General features: G+C 33.6%; 2 protein-coding genes and 1 pseudogene across 3 annotated transcripts; 1 reads left to right on the top strand and 2 right to left on the bottom strand.

Annotated features, from left to right (window-relative positions):
• Positions 1-1,766: 1,766 nt before the first annotated feature.
• LOC100306047 (uncharacterized) lies at positions 1,767-3,706 on the top strand. Its single transcript, NM_001249806.2, has 4 exons — positions 1,767-1,930; positions 2,030-2,116; positions 3,161-3,229; positions 3,330-3,706. The coding sequence occupies exons 1-4, from the start codon at positions 1,790-1,792 to the stop codon at positions 3,462-3,464; spliced, it is 432 nt and encodes a 143-aa protein (NP_001236735.1). The 5' UTR covers positions 1,767-1,789; the 3' UTR covers positions 3,465-3,706.
• Positions 3,707-6,634: 2,928 nt separating this feature from the next.
• On the bottom strand, positions 6,635-11,206 carry LOC100777131 (glutathione hydrolase 3). 2 transcript variants are annotated; one of them, XM_003529018.5, is made up of 7 exons: positions 10,908-11,206; positions 9,654-9,991; positions 8,904-9,422; positions 8,330-8,565; positions 7,959-8,223; positions 7,461-7,598; positions 6,635-7,377 (listed from the first exon to the last, which is right to left on the bottom strand). In XM_003529018.5, the coding sequence occupies exons 1-7, from the start codon at positions 10,993-10,995 to the stop codon at positions 7,105-7,107; spliced, it is 1,857 nt and encodes a 618-aa protein (XP_003529066.1). In that variant the 5' UTR covers positions 10,996-11,206; the 3' UTR covers positions 6,635-7,104. The 2 variants fall into 2 exon arrangements, with proteins under 2 accessions (XP_003529066.1, XP_040872957.1); XM_041017023.1 differs by lacking the exons at positions 9,654-9,991; positions 10,908-11,206 and having other exon boundaries at positions 8,330-8,545; positions 8,904-9,469.
• Positions 11,207-12,417: 1,211 nt separating this feature from the next.
• LOC113002144 (inositol oxygenase 2-like) lies at positions 12,418-19,407 on the bottom strand (annotated as a pseudogene).
• Between the last annotated feature and the right edge of the window lie 978 nt (positions 19,408-20,385).

Genomic DNA, 20,385 nt, shown 5'->3' with positions numbered 1-20,385 from the left:
TAGGAAAAAGATGAAAATTAAATTATATTTTACTCTTAAATGAAACGAAATTTGGGGTCAGACAAATTAGTCCAATGGAAACATACTAATATTTTGGTTCAAAAAAAAATTACTTACATTTTGGTTCAATGAAAATTTAATGACATAAGTTTCTATTGGACCAAAATGTCAGTAAGTCCGATGGTAACTTAGTGACATTTTGGTTCAATAGAAACGTATTGACATTTTGATCCAAAAAAATTACTAACATTTTGGTCCAATAGTAACTTACTGATATTTTGGCCTAATTTATTCCGCAGTTAAGTTGGTAATCATTTTTGTGACATTTTTGTTTCTCTGTGTCATGTAAGTTCTTTTATTAACGATAACGGATGAAAGTTAACGGATGAATGAATTTGTCGCACTTTTTTTACTTTTGAGGACTAAAAAAATTGAATTTTCATCTTTCGGAGATGAATTTATCAACGCTTTACACATGGACGAAAATGAATATTTACCTTAAAATAAAAAGATGGATAAATAGTTACTTTTGTCCCTGAATGTGTAATTGACTGATAAATGAGTCTTTGAAAGATAAAAATATAAAATTTAGTCCCCGAAAGTGTAAAAAGTACGACAAATATATCCAACTATTAACTTCCGTTAGTTATCGTTAATAAAATAGCTTACATGACACAAAGGGACGAATTTGTCACTGAAGTTATTACCAACGTGACCATATTGACGAGATTGGATGAAAATGTTAGTAATATATCATTTTTGGACATAAATGCCAGTAACTTTTTGTTTGACGAAAATACCAATATTTTTTTATTGGAGAAAAATGTAAGTCATTTTCATTTTTTTTACCTAAATGTCATTACGTTCTATTGGACCAAAATGTCAATAAGTTATCATTATTGGAGGAAAATATCAGTAATTTTCTATTGGACCTAAATATCAATATGTTTCTATTGGACTAATTTGTTAGACTTGAAATTTCGTTTCATTTAACGGTAAAATATGATTTTAGGATAAATTTTAGCCATTTTTTATCATTACAAGTATAACATTACAATAATCATTTAAAAAAAAAATATTGGCAAACAGAATTTAAAATAAACAAAATAATAACGATAATATTAATCATCAACCATAATTTGTTTATCACAATAAAAATTATCCAAAATAAATATTGTAATAGTGTATCAATCATTACAATTTTTTTCAAATTATAATAATTAGTCACAATCTACTATAAATAAAAGATAAATATATCTCATATTTCACTTCTTCGAATCTTGACTATTTTATTAATGGTGACGGACAGAAATTAACGGCCGAATATATTTGTTGCACTTTTTACTCTTTTGGGGACTAAATTTTGTATTTTCATTTTTCAATGACACATTTTTTTTTTAGCAAATTAGATTAGATATTATATAACAAAAGTGACTATATATCTTATTCCTATTCGGAGAGAGAGGAGACAAAGTCATGAAGATATTATACAAAAAATATGCCCTTATTTTGACAATTAGATATGATTATGTGGTGAATCATTTTAGTGACAAATTAGTTTATAGACTATTTTATTAACACAGACAAACATTAATAATAAAATATATCTATTACACTTTTTACACTTTCTGATATTAAATCTTATATATTTTTATATTTTTATCCCAGGCGCATTTATAATACACATTTAACATAAAAATAACTATTTATTTGTCCTAAAAAGAAAGTGTTGAAGAAATAATAAGGTGTTGATGGGGTTGTGAGTTAGGGCAGACAGAATCAATTGAGAATGGGGATCCGATTCGTACTGATGGTGAACAAGCAAGGCCAAACTCGTCTTGCTCAATACTACGAATATCTCACCCTCGAAGAGCGACGTGCCCTCGAAGGCGAAATCGTTCGCAAATGCCTCGCCCGCAACGAACAGCAGGTTCGTTAATTTCGATTTCAATAACTATTCATTTAGATCCAATTCAGATCCAATGTTTATGCGCGATTGAGCTATCTGATTTCCAATTCTCACTGACAGTGTTCCTTCGTTGAGCATCGCAACTACAAAATTGTATATCGTCGCTACGCCTCTTTGTTTTTCCTCGTTGGAGTTGACGATGATGAGGTAAATAAATAAATAAATAAATAATTCCTTTCTCGATGCTATTTTCTCAATTGCTTCATCGAAAGAGACTGGATTTTGAACCGAGCTAAATCATGTGAAAATTAAGTCGTTAAATGTCTTCAAAACATAAATAATCGTGTGAAATACTTCCAACTTCCAACTTATTGCTTATGGTGTTAACTCTTAAAATTAAATACATGACTTGTGTAAACAAATTGAGAGGACATTTAAGCTTAAAATATGAACAGCCTGAATGTAATGATCTTGTTCTTTGATGGAATTTTATATATATCACTTGGATTTAGCTCCTCTGAAGTGAGTAAGGGTAAAATAAGTAATCACGTTGATGAGAAAATTAACAGATGATATTTCAATACATTTTATGATTTGTTTTGCATGCATATGTAATATCGACAGTTAATTTTCTCATCGAGTGTAAAATAAGTGATCAAAGTCGTTGATGAAAAAATCTAACAGTTGATATCTCAACACATTCATTATTTGGTATGCATGTATACATAATATCCATAGTTGATTTTCTCATCTATGACTGAAATCACTTAGTGTGTGTTCGGATCAGCATTTGTGAAATTGATTTCATTTAAAATTGATTTTGAAGTGAAGTGATTTATGTTTGAATTTTTTTAATGCAATACTTAGCGCAGTTTCTTCAATTCAACCCAAAAGCTACTCTTTATCACTTTTAGTCTAACTGAAAATTTGAGGCAAAATCAACTTTACTCATCAATAACAGAACATCCCTATTTTTACTAAAATCACGTTTGGTAGGAAGTAAAATTAGTTCTGAAGCTTTCCACCATGAAATCAAGCACACACTTTTAGAAGAGCCAGATCCATGCCACTTTTGTGTAAATAATGTTGATATATTTCGAATTCTTCATGACTGCTTATTCTACCTTCTATGGATAATGCTGATGTATTTCGAATTCTTCATGACTGCTTATTCTACCTTCTATGGATAATGTTGATATATTTCGAATTCTTCATGACTGCTTATTCTACCTTCTATGGATAATGTTGCAGAATGAGCTGGCTATTTTGGAATTTATACATCTCTTGGTTGAAACCATGGATCGTCATTTTGGCAATGTGGTGAGTTCTGCTTTCCCAACTTCTCTTTTTTCTTCCTTCTGTTTTTAGAACGTAGATTCTAGATAAGTTTTTTATATTTCTCATCCCTTTATACTTGCAGTGCGAGCTAGATATTATGTTCCATTTAGAAAAGGCGCATTTTATGTTGGAGGAAATGGTCATGAATGGTTGTATTGTGGAGACAAGCAAATCAAATATTTTGACACCAATTCAGCTGATGGATAAAACATCTTGAAGGATAAAAAAGAATGCTCTGTGATTGATGTATCATTAGTGACTCATTGCTGCCTTTCTGTGTACCATAGATAAGATAATCTCCAATTTTCAATTTGAATGGAAATACGAGTGTAACTATTTGTTTTATTTTCTTCTCTCCCTTTGTATGAATGATTAATGATTATGATTATGAACTTGTTTGTTTTTTCAATGGCACCTGACATTGGTACAATATACCCCAATTATGGAAATTATAAATTTCAAATCCCTGACCTTACTTACCGATCAGTTAACCTGTAGCTTATGTCGCTTACACTATCCATTATCTAGCCTGATGGCAGTTATCTGCTGTGTTTAGATTTAGGTTTTAACACCTAAACCAAATTATATGCTGAATGTGTATTTGGTGTGTTTAGATTTATGTTTTAACACATTAAACGTCCGTTCATTAGTGTTGGTTTTCTTCTAATGAACTTCCGCTTGGATGTCTGAAAGTTATCTGTAGCCAATACTAAAATGCACATTTCTCTCTTTCGTATATATATATATATATAAAAAAGTCGAATGTTGAAGAACATTCTGTTTGGAATTTGGTTCCGTACGTATATGTTTATCGCTTTCTTGCTCGAGTCCATGCCTTCCTATTAGTGATCAACAAGTTGAATTTTTCTACACTAATCACAACTCACCTAGTTTGTTAGATTTTTAAAATTTTCTTTTTTAGTATTCAAAGGGGTTTAAAGCCCCAAAAGAGGGGATTACACTTTTATAAAGCGTGGGGTAGAGATATCTTTACATCAAAACTAATCAGCTGCAGCAAAGGAGCTGGTGGTTCCTCATAAATCATATAATCAGCCTCCATATCACACGCAAGACTAACCATAACATCTGCACACCTATTAGCCTCCCTATATATATATGAATAACATAAACTGATCTCAATTGTTTCACCAATTCTGTTATTGCTCGAACCAAGGGTGCTCCAGACATGCATGCAACTTTGCCTCCTTGCTTTTAACAACAAATTCTGAATCTACTTGCAGCAAGATATTTTGCATACCTTGATCTCTAGCAATACGCAAGCCCTGTAAAACTCCCCATAACTCAGCAACAAAGGCTATAGTGCACCTCACTTTTTTCGCAAATCCTATTTTCCATCTGCCATGATGATCTCGCAGAAGGCCTCCACAAGTAGCCATACCTTGTGATGATTTCAAAGATCCATCTGTATTCAAGCAAAACCAACCTTCAGGAGGAGAGTTTTCACATGAATTTTCTCTTTGACATAATTTCTAGAGGGATTAAATTGAAAGTGGGCAGATTTGTATTTCTTCCAATGATGACAGATTTCTTCCAAGTTTTGCATGTATAAACAAATGAATCATGATGTTGTTGTATGTTCCTCCAATACCAAAAATAGTAGCAAGATGTGGCCCATAATTCAGGCCTAGGAGAATAGCCTTGAAGACCAACATCACTGTTAAGATTAAATTCTATCAAATCCTGAAATTGCATGCCAAAGAAATCACTTTTAAATTCTAATAGTAACAAGGTGATTCCAACTCCATAGGGTCTACGAACAGTCTCTTAAGACATGCATAGAAGTTTCTTGAACTAAGGGACAATGACTGCAATAAGGAGAACCAATTCCCCACTTTACAAGCCTACTTTGGTTTTCAATCTTCCATGAGCTACTTGCCATACGAATACTAGAATTCTCTGAGGCACGGCTAGTTTCCAAATACCTGTAGTTTCTAAATTATGAAAATAATTTATTTGTTTATAAGCACTAGACACCGAAAATTGGCCCAATTTGTTGCCTGGCCATAATCTTCGATCATTACCAGCTTCTGGGTTAGGAGGAAGAATAGTCACAATCCTCTGAACAATATTATGAGGGAAAAGAGACTCTAACATCTTTCTATTCTATTCCACTCACCTTGGTCATCCACCAGATCCTTGACACACATATTTAGCATATGAGGAGGAATTTCTGAATTAATTTGTTAGATTTTTATAATAATCACCTTAAAACTTATTCTAAGAAGATTTCTTCTTTTTTAGATGGATTCTAAGAAGATTTCTAATTGGTTGAAAGTGTCAGAAGAATTTCTGATCTTTAAATTGATAATGCATTTTTTTTATCCACAAATGTTAATTGTTAGTATTTATTAGAATGTTAGGTGCTAGTACATTGATAGTGCATGACAATTAAACTAAAAAAAAAAACTATAGTTTTTTATTATTTTTTCTTTCATCCGTTTGATGCAAAATTTAAAGATGCGGTACGTCTTAGAATATATAAATGAATGATTCCTCGTTGGAATCTTGCCTTCAACTTTTGCAAGTTGATAGAATTTTGGATTTTGAGAAGTCTTTTACCAATTGGATTGGATGCTTAGACACCTTTGTAACGTGGGTCATGTGCGGCTGTGGGTTTCCTTCTTATTCCCACTTAGCAAAATGTATACGATAACAATTTACTGAACATTCTAATCCGGGCTGTAGCATGGTCCTAATTTTTAAAGATGTTATATAAAACCATTTGTATGTTTTCATCTAAAGTTTTTGGAAATAGTTGGTTCAATTCATGCATAATTTTGGAGCCTTTATGACCAAAGGGTGTAGTGTAGTGTACAATCTTTCCTCCATTAATAAAAGTTGAATTTCAGAGCAAATTGCATGAGAGGACATGCTAGAGATGTAATATAAAACCATTCATGGGTTTTCATCTGAACACGTAATACTGCTACAGATGTAATGTGTGTTTGGTTAATTTATTGATATCAATAGGCTTTAATTAGTGACATTAGATCAGTTGATGGCAAGTTTTGTTGACCATGCTTTCTTATGCATTAACCTACAGAAGAAGCTGCAATTTCCTTCAAACGAAACAGAAGAAGCTGCAATTTCCTTCAAACGAAAATGGGATCTAAACAAAATCCGAACTGTACAGAGTGGTCGTCCTATTCCAGTCATTCTTTACTAAGCGATTTCGTTTAAAGGAAAACGGGAGAAAGAAAGGAAAAAAATGGCTTCAGATCCGGAGTGATATCAATACTATATTGAACAGTTTTACAAAAAAACTCTGGCCTTCCTGCAAGTCTGCCACTACTTCGAGTAAGCACTGAGCATGAAAATGGTATGCAGTCAGGACATGATATCTATGTTTGGAATAAACTTTTAATACTCTTGTAATACTCTTTCTTTGGCATTTAATACTCTAAATTTGATTGTTTCTTTTATAGGAACTTGTATCATTCTCAAAGAGTGGGGAAGAACCTCTCTATTACAAATTAGAACACACACTATAGGAGTGTTTCCATCTCACAATGCCCCAAGGGCACCAATTCTCTCACTATATGAACCTTTACTTAATTCATAAGCTTCATGCCTCGTTCAAACTATTTTATCCCACAATAACTAACCAATGGCTTATTATTCTCGCAAAAAACAGTTCACCTTGTCTTCTAAGTGCGTAACTGCGGTATCAGAAACAAAGTTTCATCGGGTTTTTAATTGTTTGAAGAATGATGACCAAATCGTTTTCTTTTTTTTTTTGTCCTGGATGGTGTTGATACAACATGGCTAAAAAATTGAAAATTGTTTTGAAATGTCTGTGTTTTTTAACAATTTTGAACCTGAATTGATCAATATAATTAAACAGCAGCTGGACATCCACCCTTTCTAGGGTCACTTACTGCTGTTAGAGTGCCATGCTTTGTAAGTGATTTGGTGTTTTCACCAACTTTCCTATTGAAGTTCATAGGCGTTTTAAGAGTTTGCACAATAAGCTGAGTCACAGCTAGTGCTTCAGAACCTCTCAGTTGATGACCTCTCTCTTCTAGGAAAAGCCTACTTTCTTTTGAAAGCTCAATGTGATCGCCATTATGAGCAGTCAAGTTCTCATAACGAACTACATTTGGTATTAGCTGCGTGAGATACAAATCAAAATTAGATTGTGGTTTGGAGCATCACACATCAAGGAATTATCTGAAAAAAGGTTAGCTATAACCTTGTGATAGATCCTTGGGCTCACAACTGCATCCAAGGGTTTCATTCCCAAGATGAAATGATTAAGAAAGACTTGAACTACAGCTGCAATAATGTTCATTCCACCGCTCCCTCCAAGTACCCCAACCAACTGATCATCCTGCAAGAGAATGTTCATGTGTAAGAATCCTTACTCTCCAAATGTAAAGATGCAATTGTTCCTTTCTTGGTTGTTGAATTACTCAGAATTACTTAGAAATATCAGCTAATGAAAGTTTAGGTAAATTTTCACATATTTAGTTTCATGTTGAGAAATTGATTGTGTCCAGAATTAATTTTAGTTGAAGTAACTTCAAATAACTTTTGTGTTGGAGAACTTTTTTTTTTACTGAGTTTTACTGCTAACTTTGCCTTCAAAATAAATACATTCAAACATAAATCACATCACTTGAATTCAAAATTAATTTTGTCAATGCTCACCCAAATACACTAGTATAGGAAGAACTATCATAAGCAATACCTTTGTGACAATAAGAGGAGTCATGGAAGACAATGGTCTTTTGTTTGGTTCAATAAAATTTGCTGGAGCGGGAGGTAGTTTATCCGGGGATATATCAGTGGGAGTAGAGAAGTCATCCATCTCATTGTTGACCAAGATACCAGTAGAAGTAGAACGAAACCCGGCTCCAAAATGATAGTTAACAGTTGTTGTTAGTGATACAGCATTTCTATCAGCATCGACAATGCACATATGGCTTGTCCCGTGATCGCTAAGTTGACTCCACCTGCCCAACATGGTTATGAATAACCTTTCGTTAACAACCCAGTGATTTTGCAACTTATCTAGCAAAAGGCAGTGGTTACATTCAAATTACCACTAGTATATCACACCTGTTCATATAGTACTCTGGAGGGAAAGTAGTGTTATCAAGTATCATGTGCTGAATATCTTTTGCAAAAGATGGGGAAAGCATTTTGGATATAGTATCATCAATGTTTACAAAGTTGGGGTCACCCAAGTTCATTCGAACAGCCCACATGTGTTTCAGAGCTTCTATTAGTCGATGTAGACCAAGATTTCCCCTTGCAGCATTAGAACCTCCATAACTGCCCAAGATGTTCAGAACCTGTTCATAACGATTATCAAAATATACCGACATACAACTAGTAACCAAAAAGAAAAGGACATGAGAAACAATTGTAGCAACATTCTGTATTGATATTGAATGTTGGTCCCCAGGTTTTGTTGTATTAGACATAAAACTCATTCACGCATTAGACTAATGAAACTAGATAGCTTAACTATTTAAGCTTTAGTGCGACATGCTTCAATCCTTGAACCAAAACAACATACATGTCTATTTCTATATATACAGTAATAGACACATGAAAAAGAGGATAATGTCACAATTTCTACAGAACATGGAAATAGCGTGTAGAATGGAAGGGATATGAATCTACCCACCAGAGAAAGAGCAAGTGTTCCAGATGAAGGAGGTGGCATTCCATATATGGTGTATCCCATCACATTCACAGTCGTTGCATCTGTTACTTCCAACTTGTAATTGTGTAAATCCTCCATTGTTAAAATCCCACCAGCATCTCTGACATCCTTGACTAAATTTTCACCAATGGTTCCATTGTAGAAAGCTTGTGGCCCTTGCTCAGCCACTACCTCCAAGGTGCTACCAAGTTCAACATTTCTACACACATCCCCAGCTTTCAACAAAGTTCCATTGGGTGCATATAGTTTTCTTAACCCAGGATCATCCAATATCTTATTTGCATCAGCAGCCATGTACTCTCCAAGAGTAGGAGTAACAACAAAACCCTTTCCAGCAAGTTCTATAGCTGGTTGGAATAAGGTTTTCCATGGCAATCGTCCATGCTTCAACCAGGCTGCATGAAGGCCAGCTAATTCACCAGGTACTCCCATTGACAATGGACCTAAGGTCTTACCTTTGGGATTGTTCTGATACATATTCTGTTTGTTGACATTCACACATATACACAAACATAAGTTGTAGATATCTGTGGATGAAAATGAATTTGATCAATATTATTTGCTAGCATTCAACATGTCCAAGTAAGCTGTAGAAGCAAATCTTGGCCTATATCTTAAAAGCAAAATGTTAATTTGGTCCAATTGCTTTAGTAATCTCAACCACGAGATTTAACAACTTTAATTGTTTAGCAGAAAGAGATAACCTCAAACCTGTGAAGCAGCTAAAGGAGCAGTTTCTCTCATGTCAAAAGCTTGAGTTTGAGAGGATGAAGAAGATCGAACAACCATGAAAGCGCCACCTCCTATACCACTTGATGCCGAGAAAACAACACCAATGCATAATGCTGCTGCCACTGCAGCATCAACAGCATGTCCACCCTGCCTAAGCATTGAAACACCAATTGCAGAACACCGAGCATCATCGGTTGCAACAACTCCCACATCTGATTCAACAATATCTCCCTGATTGGTTGCGATTCCATCATTATATTTTTCTGCTCCGGACAGTATTCCATAGCTAGTGTTGCCTCTGACTACTAGTCCAACAACTGGAAAAGAATTGTGCTAAGTATTATTATATATGGTTTATCAATATCAATATGATGATCAAATTGCATCAATGTGAAGCAGATGTTTTGGCACAAAGTTCAATATCCTAGTCACCCTAAGATGTATACATTTTCTAGGATCTAAACCAGATTTTATGTTTCTTATGTTTTTTTGGCGGCTGTTCAAAAAAGTTGATTTCTTTTAAGTATATGTTTAGTTCACACAATCTTCATCCTGAAAATTAGGAGATTTGAACTATACTTCAAATTTTGTCACTTCAAACTCATCTTTGTGGTTTCTGAACTTATTCTTTTAGTTTAATTTTGATACACAATCCGTGTAAAAATTCTTAGACTCTCGACTAATTACAAATTACCTTAGACATACAAAATAATTTTAAATTACAGACAAATGCAGCCACAGTTGCAGTTGTGATGCAGTCATGGTGAGCCCAAGAAAGACTTTGATTTTGCAGCGGAAATCGCGGTTTCTGACTTTTTTTTTAACTGTTACTGACTGTTTTTTAAAAACAATGATAACAGTATTAAAACTTATACTACCGTGCATTCTAATTAAGTTGTTTGTTTGTTTTTTTTAACCCAAAATCAATCATTTGAAAATTCATGTATCTAAATCACTCCATCCTTTTTTGACTATCCCTGGTATGAATATAGTGAACAGAGTGAACGCAAGCAAGTGGGTGATTATTTATTTTGATTCTAAGCCGAAAATGGTGTTGAATTACAAGAACTAATATGCTATAAACATTCAATTGATCCAATAAAAAAAACATCTTGTTTATGTATTTCAGAATTAAGAGCTAGCTTACGGCAAAAATAAAAGAAAATCAGAAAAGTCCCATAAAAAGGGAAGTGAATGAATCAGAAAGAGAATAGGATATAGGAGGGAACAGACTTGTGATAGCCACGATAGCACAAAGGCTCATCTTCCATGTGTGTTTGTTGGGCAAAACATGGTCTTGTGACAACAAAGGAGAATCCATGATGTTGTGTCTCCACAATTAAGGACGATGATATTGATGCAGATGATGCTGTTGAAGCACCTTAAATGAGCTGGGTGCCTCACTGATGAATTGGATTGGATTAGGAAGCACACCCTTATAATATTATACTATTGTTCTCATTCTCAACTTGTGCCTTTTCTTAACGCATAGATTTCACGTGGTGTTGTGTTATCTTGTGTTAGATCTAAAAGATATTTTCGGATAATAAAAATTTATAGTATGATGAATGATGAGCTCAACTACCCGAAGAAGTTATCGGTGGTCAGGATATTTTCTGAATAAAATATCGAGGTTCAGGTCCAGGTCACTGAAGACTACAAAAAGAAAATAACACTTTGTATGATTTTTTTTTTTAAATTAGTCATTTGATCCCATACATTTACCTACTTTTTAATCTTTATAGTTTGAAAATGGTTTTTTTTTATTCTTATAGTTTATATTTTAATTATTCTTTAATTTCTATAATTTAAAAGTAGATTTTTTAATCCTTATAATTTATATTTTGATTCTGTTTTAGTCCATATAGTTTGAAAGTTATCTTTTTAATTTTTATAATTTGTATTTTAATTACTTTTTAATCTTTACTTCAAAAAATATATAAAAATAATTAACTACAAATTAGTTATAAATTATCAACTATTTTTTATTATAAATTATCTTTCGATAAATTAGTTGTGAATTACTAGCTAATATTTTTGTAGTTAATTGTAATTAATAATATTACTAAAAGAGAATTAAAATATAAAGTATAGAAATAGAAAAAGATGACTTTCAAACTATAAAAATTAAAAGAGAATTAAAATATAAATTATAAGTCTAAAAAAATCATTTTCAAACTATAAGGATTAAAAGAGAATTAAAATTTAAACTATATGAACTAAAAAAACTACTTTAAAACTATAAGAATTAAAAGATGCATATGATGAAACTATAGAAACAAAATGAGTGATTAAACCTATTTTTTTATATTTACAAATATCACTAATTTTCATAATGGTAATATTTTTTTTAACCATCTAATCAATTTTATATCTTTCATCTGTATGGTGGTGTTAGTGTAAATGAATTAGATTCCTTGAAGAGGCATGTATTCATAATTGAAGATGGAACATTTTATATAGATAGGATTAAATATATTTTTTGAGTTAAATTTATTGTGATCAATTTTTTTTTCAATTAACTAATTGCGTGAAAGCAACAAATTCCATAATTTCTTGTTGGGGTTTGAAAATTGGAAGCACGAATCACTCGAATTTGGTATAAACATATTCTTTTTTTATCATTAAAAAAACAAAAAATAATTCAAGGTGTGATATTAAATCATTATAACCAGGAAGTTTCCGAACATTAATCATCACTTCTTGATACCAATAACACAGTAAAAATTGGCCTCACCAACTTTCATAAATCATCCAAAAGACCAGCCCTACTTGGTTCCTCATCCAATCTTTCCGCTCCTTCAATAAGCAGTTGATCCAACTCATTCAATTCTACAATTTTGGAAACAATTTGCGTGTCAATGTTTCCAAATGTCATCTTCTGCCAACCTTTTAAAGCCCTTTTTAGGTTATTCATCTTCTATTTCACTTCACATAATGTCCAGCTGGCCCCAAGCTTCAGCCATGACCTTCTTGAATTCTCTATGTTCCATCCAGTAGTTGAAAAATCTAAAAGGTTTCGGGCCCCAATTTTGAGCTTCATTTTTAAGCAAAACAAAACTTTGATCAGAAACCTCTCTTTGAACCTATCCATTGAGATGTCACATTCCAAGAAGAGATCAATCGTGAGTATTATATAACTATATATGTTTAATTAGTGGGCAACTCTCACCAACAACAGCCCATTGAGGAAGCCCACCAAAACTTGGAAGGATAAGAGCCTTTCCGAAATCTGTAAACTAACAAAACAATCAAGCCATGATCAATTACTTTCTGAATTTTTTTATGTCAAAATTTACATTATTTGAACATTGTATAGACATCCAACTATCCAAGTATGTAAATAGGTAAAAAGATATAATTAAGAATTAGTATTCAAATAAACTTTACATGTGTGTTGTGTACCATGAACGAGAGCACTCAAATTAGTATTCATTAAGACAGTCCTTTCTAACAACTGTCTGCAAGGCATGTTGAATTTGAGATTCTTCTAAATCAGGATCACTGACATCCACAATTTTGTCAAGCATCTCACAACATTCCCATATACTCATTTTCACTTTATTCAATTTTCCATACTCCTCCCTCATCTTCTTAGCCTGCAATAATTTAGTTACATATAAAATGTTACCTAAGAAGCCATTATGAATATTAATTTGAGTATATGACATTAAGTTTAAAGTTATAATATATTAAATATTATAATGAAAAGTGTTATACTTATACCATACTGATACAAAACAATAACACAATTCCTTGACATTGTTGAAATCAAACTTGCTTACAAAATTATATGTTTGGTTCATGTGTTGTCGTTGGTAGAGTTCCTCCACAAACTTTTGCCTTTCGCTTTCACCATAATAATTTCTATTTTTTGGAGAGAGAAAAAAAATTGTCTTCTTTGATTGTCACCTTGCATGGGATTGAATCTAGCTAGCTCATCCACGAAAATTATATAAAAAACTATATATAAGGGAGACCTGAAGGAGTGACCATATGAATTCATGTTAGAACAAATGAAAGTTTGAAAAAAAAAAGAAAAAAAAGCTTCAAGTCCCACATCGCTCAGGATAAACACTTGAATAGTGTTTCACTCCCTATATATAGAGAGCTCATTTTTTCTTTTTTCCTTGCCCCAATTGAGAAGCATTTCCTTAACTTTTCTTTCTCCCTCCCATATTTCAGCCGATGCATTTTCGGCAAACTTCTCCCTCTTTCTTTCTGTCGCTATAAAATTTTTGGTTGCCTTTAAGAGTGACTTTGTAAGTCATATTTTTTTGTTACCTTTAAGAGTGACTTTTTAAGTCACATTTCTCGGTTGCCTTTTAGAGTGACTTTTCAAGTCATACAAGAGGGTGTAATTCTAGAAAAGGTTCCCTCAGTGCAGTGGGAATCTTATACAGTGATCTGAGCTGTTTTATCCTGGGGACGTCGTGGTTGATAGTCTGCTTGCACAATTTTTGGCAGTGCCACGAAACGTCTTAAAGAAAGCGACATTGTCCGTGACTCAACCAGTAATTTTTTTGGTTTGCCATAAACTATTGTTACAATAATTTTAAGACGATTTCGGTTCTGCTATGGCTACCGTAGATATTACTGGCTCGAACAGCAATGACCTCAACAAACCTTTTAGGTTTGAAGGGTATCATTTCAAACGTTGGCAACAAAAGATGATGTTTTATTTAATTATGAGAAAAGTTGTCTATGTTTTGAACACTGATATTCCGGTGGTACTTGAGGATGATGAGAAGGAAGTGAAGAATAAAATGACTATGGAATTAGCTCTCTGGAATGAAAATGATTACCTATGCAAGAATTTCATTCTGAATGGGTTAGCTGATGATCTTTATGATTATTATAGCCCATATAAGTCTGCCAAATTAGTTTGGCTGGCTTTGGAAAAGAAGTATAATACTGAGGAAGCTGGGACTAAAAAGTATGCTGTTAGCTGCTACCTTAAGTATCAAATGACTGATGATAAATCAGTAGAGTCTCAATCCCATGAGATACAGAAAATTGCTCATGATATCATATCAGTGGGTATGACATTGGATGAGCAATTTCAGGTTGCTGTCATCATAGACAAATTGCCTCCTGGCTGGAAGGATTTCAAAAACCTTCTCAGACACAAGACCAAAGAATTCTCTTTGGAGTCTCTGATCACACGTTTGCGCATTGAGGAAGAGGCACGCAGACAAGATCAGAAAGATGAAGTGTTGGTTGTGTCTCACAACAACACTAAAAGGAAGAACACAGGTGCAGTTCTGAAGCCTATTGGCAAAAACTTTAAGAATCAGAACCGCAATGTGAGCAATACCTCCAACCGCAACAAGAACCCCCCAAGGGTCCAACATGTTAGACAACATCCACCTGCCAAGAATAATCCCGGTGAGCCATTCCTCTGCTACAATTGTGGCAAATTGGGACATATGGCACGTAAATGCAGAAATCCTTCAATGACAGGTGCTCCCCAGGCTAACATGACTCAAGAGCCATACATAGCTGTGATAACAGAAATCAATATGATTGGAGGATTAGATGGATGGTGGATAGACACTGGCGCCTCCCGCCATGTCTGCTATGATCGTGCTATGTTTAAAACATACACGAATGTTGAAAATAAGAAAGTGTTGCTGGGTGATTCCCACACCACTACTGTTGCTGGAACTGGAGATGTTGAACTGAAGTTTACCTCTGGAAAGACTTTGATTCTCAAAGATGTGATGCATACTCCAAAGATGAGAAAGAATCTGGTTTCTGGTTTTCTTTTAAACAAGGCTGGGTTTACTCAGACCATAGGTGCAGATTTATTTACTTTGACCAAGAATGGGGTATTTGTAGGGAAAGGGTACGCCACTGATGGCATGTTCAAATTGAATCTTGATATTAATAAAGTTTCTCCTTCTGCTTACATGCTGTGTGATTTTAATATCTGGCATTCTAGACTTTGTCGTATAAATAGTCGTTGCATATCTAATATGAGTAACTTAGGTTTTATTCCAAAGCTATCTTCAAATCACTTTGAAAAATGTGTTTTTTGCAGTCAATCTAAAATAACTAAGAAATCACATAAATCAGTAGTTAAAGAATCTGAGCCATTGGATTTAATACATTCTGATATATGTGAATTTGATGGAACGTTGACCAGAAATGGAAAACGATATTTTATCACTTTTATTGATGACTGCTCTGATTATACATATGTATATCTTATGAAAAATAAAAGTGAAGCGCTTGACATGTTTAAGTTATTTGTAACAGAAATTGAAAATCAATTCAATAAGAAAATTAAGAAACTTCGAAGTGATAGAGGCACAGAGTATGATTCCAGTTTGTTTAATGAGTTTTATAATTTGCATGGAATCATACATGAAACGACTGCTCCATATTCACCTGAAATGAACGATAAAGCTGAAAGAAAGAACATAACTTTTACAGAATTAGTTGTAGCTACTATGTTGAGTTCTAGTGCAACATCTTTTTGGTGGGGCGAAATTTTGTTAACTGTTTGTTATGTGCTAAATAGAATCCCCAAATCAAAAAGCAAGACATTTCCCTATGAGATATTAAAGAAAAGACAACCAAATTTGTCTTATTTGAGAACTTGGGGATGTCTGGCCTATGTAAGGATCCCAGATCCTAAGAGGGTTAAACTTGCAAGTAAAGCCTATGAATGTGTGTTCATTGGTTATGCTATTAATAGCAAAGCGTATAGGTTTTATGACCTAAATGCAAAAGTGATCATAGAGTCAAATGATGCTGATTTTTATGAAAATAAATTTCCTTTTAAATTAAGGGATAGTGGGGGTACTTCATCCAATTATCTTCCTGCTATTAGTAGTGAAAATCTTGCACAACCAGAACCAGATATAGAGCCTCGAAGAGGCAAGAGAGCAAGAATTGCTAAAGATTATGGGCCCGATTATATGGCTTATACATTAGAGGAGGATCCATCAAACCTCCAAGAAGCTTTGTCTTCTTTGGATACTGACTTGTGGCAAGAAGCCATTAATGATGAGATGGATTCTTTAGAATCTAACAAGACATGACATTTATTAGACTTGCCTCCTGGTTGCAAACCAATTGGTTGTAAATGGATCTTGAAAAAGAAACTAAAACCTGATGGTACTGTGGATAAATACAAGGCTCGCCTTGTAGCCAAGGGTTTTAGGCAAAGAGAGAATGTGGATTTCTTCGACACCTTTTCACCAGCCACTAGAATAACATCTATTCGGGTGCTAATATCTCTTGCTGCTATTCACAGTCTAGTGGTACACCAAATGGATGTTAAAACTACTTTTTTAAATGGTGAATTGGAAGAGGAAATCTATATGGAACAACCTGAAGGGTTTGTGATTCATGGACAAGAAGATAAAGTCTGCAAGTTAGATAAATCTTTGTATGGCCTAAAACAAGCACCTAAGCAGTGGCATGAAAAGTTTGATAACTTAATAGTCTCGAATGGGTTTAAGGTGAATGAAAGTGACAAATCCATTTACTACAAATCTATAAATAATATTTGCACTATCATATGTGTATATGTCGATGACCTTCTCATATTTGGTTCAAATATTCATGTAGTGAACAATGTGAAATCATTGTTGTGTAACAACTTTGATATGAAAGACCTCGGAGAAGCAAGTGCAATCCTTGGTATTAAGATTACTAGGTTAAAAGAGGGAATTTCTCTGGATCAATCTCACTACATTGAGAAGATCTTAAAGAAATATGACTACTTTGACTGTAAACCTGCTAGTACACCATATGATCCAAGTGTAAAACTGTTTAAGAACACTGGTGAAGGTATACGACAAACTGAGTACGCAAGTATCATTGGCAGCCTTAGGTATGCCACTGATTGTACTGGACCCGGCATAGCCTATGTTGTGGGATTATTATGCAGGTTTACCAGTAGACCTAGTATGGAGCACTGACACGCTATTGAAAGGGTAATGAGGTACCTTAAAAGAACCATAAATCTTGGATTACATTATAAAAGGTTTTCCGCTGTACTTGAAGGATACAGCGATGCAGATTGGAACACTCTCTCAGATGATTCCAAAGCAACCAGCGGCTATATATTTAGCATAGCTGGTGGGGCTGTTTCTTGGAAGTCAAAGAAACAAACTATCTTAGCTCAGTCCACTATGGAATCTAAGATGATAGCACTAGCAATTGCTAGTGAGGAAGCAAGTTGACTAAGAAGCTTACTTGCAGAGATTCCTTTATGGGAAAGACCGATACCAGTTGTGTTGATCCATTGTGATAGTACCGCGGCTATTGCAAAAATTGAGAACCGTTATTACAATGATAAGAAACGACAGATACGTCGTAAGCACAACACTGTTAGAGAATTACTCTCAACAGGAGCTGTTAGAGTGGATCACGTACGCACTGATGATAATTTAGCAGATCCTTTGACGAAAGGATTAGCTAGAGAGAAAGTCCATAACACTTCTAAAAGAATGGGACTATTGCCCTTACTGCGATGATCATTCATGATGGTAACCTGACCTATATGACTGGAGATCCCAAGAACTAGGTTCAATGGGTAATAACAGGTTATGAAATGATATGAGATGAACATGTTATAAGTGAAAGCAGCATGATTCTTGAAGTAACAAGAGGATGAGTTATGAAAAAAATTCATAATTCTTAATGAGATCTATGCTCTACATTGAGTGGAGTACCTAGGCTACAGGAGTACTCTTGATAGACTCACCTATGTGAATGTTGAAGTGGGGGCCGCTTCATATGAAATTTTGGGCAAAAATTTCTAGAGCGTTCACTATACCGGGATAGACGTGCATGGCCTTTAACGCACGGGCTTTATAGAATACACCTATGAAAAGGTTGTGTGTGGTCTAATGTCGGAGATAGAGTTCAAGACTTCGAGTCACTCTAGTAAAATTTGAGTCTTACTCACTATGCAAAGGTTCAAGTTGTATGACACCTTTGTTTATGCACAATTTTATGAAATCCTCGAAAATCTTCTTTTCAAATTTCAAGTGGGGGATTGTTAGAACAAATGAAAGTTTGAAAAAAAAAAAGGAAAAAAAAAGAAAAAAAAGCTTCAAGTCCCACATCCCTCAGGATAAACACTTGAATAGTGTTTCACTCCCTATATATAGAGAGCTCATTTCTTCTTTTTTCCTTACCCCAGTTGAGAAGCATTTCCTCAACTTTTCTTTCTCCCTCCCATATTTCAACCGATGCATTTCCGGCAAACTTCTCCCTCTTTCTTTCTGTCGCTATAAAATTTTTGGTTGCCTTTAAGAGTGACTTTGTAAGTCATATTTTTCGGTTGCCTTTAAGAGTGACTTTTTAAGTCACATTTCTCGGTTGTCTTTTAGAGTGACTTTTCAAGTCATACAAGAGGGTGTAATTCTAGAAAAGGTTCCCTTAGTGCAGTGAGAATCTTATACAGTGATCTGAGTTGTTTTATCCTGGGGACGTCGTGGTTGATAGTCTGCTTGCACAATTTTTGACAGTGCCACGAAACGTCTTAAAGAAAGCGACATTGTCCGTGACTCAGCCAATAATTTTTTCGGTTTGCCATAAACTATTGTTACAACAATTCATATCAGGAACTATAAATAATTCAACATGTGAAGATGGTTTGAGCAATGAAAAGCCACCATCGAGCTAATACCAACTCATTAGTGATTTGTTGAGAATGTTCATTATTCTCCTTAGCTTGTGGCATTGTTAGCTCTGGTTGCTCAATGAGAACGTTTTTTTTTTGTTATGGGTAGTAACAAAAGCCAAAATGCTACGAATATATATATAAGAAAATCTTATGAAATTGTTATGATTAATAAATTGATTGTGGGAGGAGGTATATATAGTTTCGTAATCAAGAATCATGCACCCTGCGTAATTGTATTGGTCTTGTCACGTGGTTGCATTACAATCAATGATTGATCTATATTTTCAAAGAGTCCATCTCATCACCACGTGGCAAGCTCATGACATCCGTAAAAACCACAATAAGAATCCTACAACTGATCATAATAAATTAATTTTGTAGCTTCCAACAGAAATATTTTTTAGTTAACATAAAAATAGTTGAAACTTAAAAATACTGATTATTTAGAGTGTATATTTTAACTATATGTATAAATAAAAATTATTAAGAGTTGAATGTTTGTATAAAAAAATTGTTAACATAAGTAAAGTTTACTTTACGAAAAAATAAGAAATAAATAGCTAAAAAATAAGAGAAATAAAATAAGACAGATGTATTGTTTGGATAAATAAATAAAAGATGAAAAAAATTCTTCTTGTTCTTAGATTAAAGGAAAAGAAAGTGGAAAATAAATAAATTGTATAAAAAATAATTTTTTTTACTTTACTATCTTAACATAAAATTATTTTATATTTTTTAATTTTTTATTTTGTGAAAAATTATTTAATTTTTTTGAGAATTCAAAAAAAATAAAGAAAGCATCATTTACCCTTTAATTAATACCAATTCAATAGGGAAGTTTTTCTTATGAATCACAAAATAATTTCTGTACTTCTCTCAAATAAATAATAAATTTTAAATACCTTTACTTTATTGTTTTTTTCTCCTTTTACCCGTACTGTAACAAACAATGACTTAGGTAGTACCAATCTTTGAAAGAAAAAAGTGGAGAAATTTCGCATTACTTATTCAAATCAATTATAGAAAAAACAAAAAACATGATTACTTATTTTTATATCTTTC

This window comes from Glycine max, chromosome 7, assembly GCF_000004515.6.
Source record: "Glycine max cultivar Williams 82 chromosome 7, Glycine_max_v4.0, whole genome shotgun sequence".
Taxonomy (NCBI): Eukaryota; Viridiplantae; Streptophyta; class Magnoliopsida; order Fabales; family Fabaceae; genus Glycine; species Glycine max.
The sequence above is the reverse complement of the archived record's forward strand: the minus strand, read 5'-3'. Positions and strand labels throughout refer to the sequence as shown.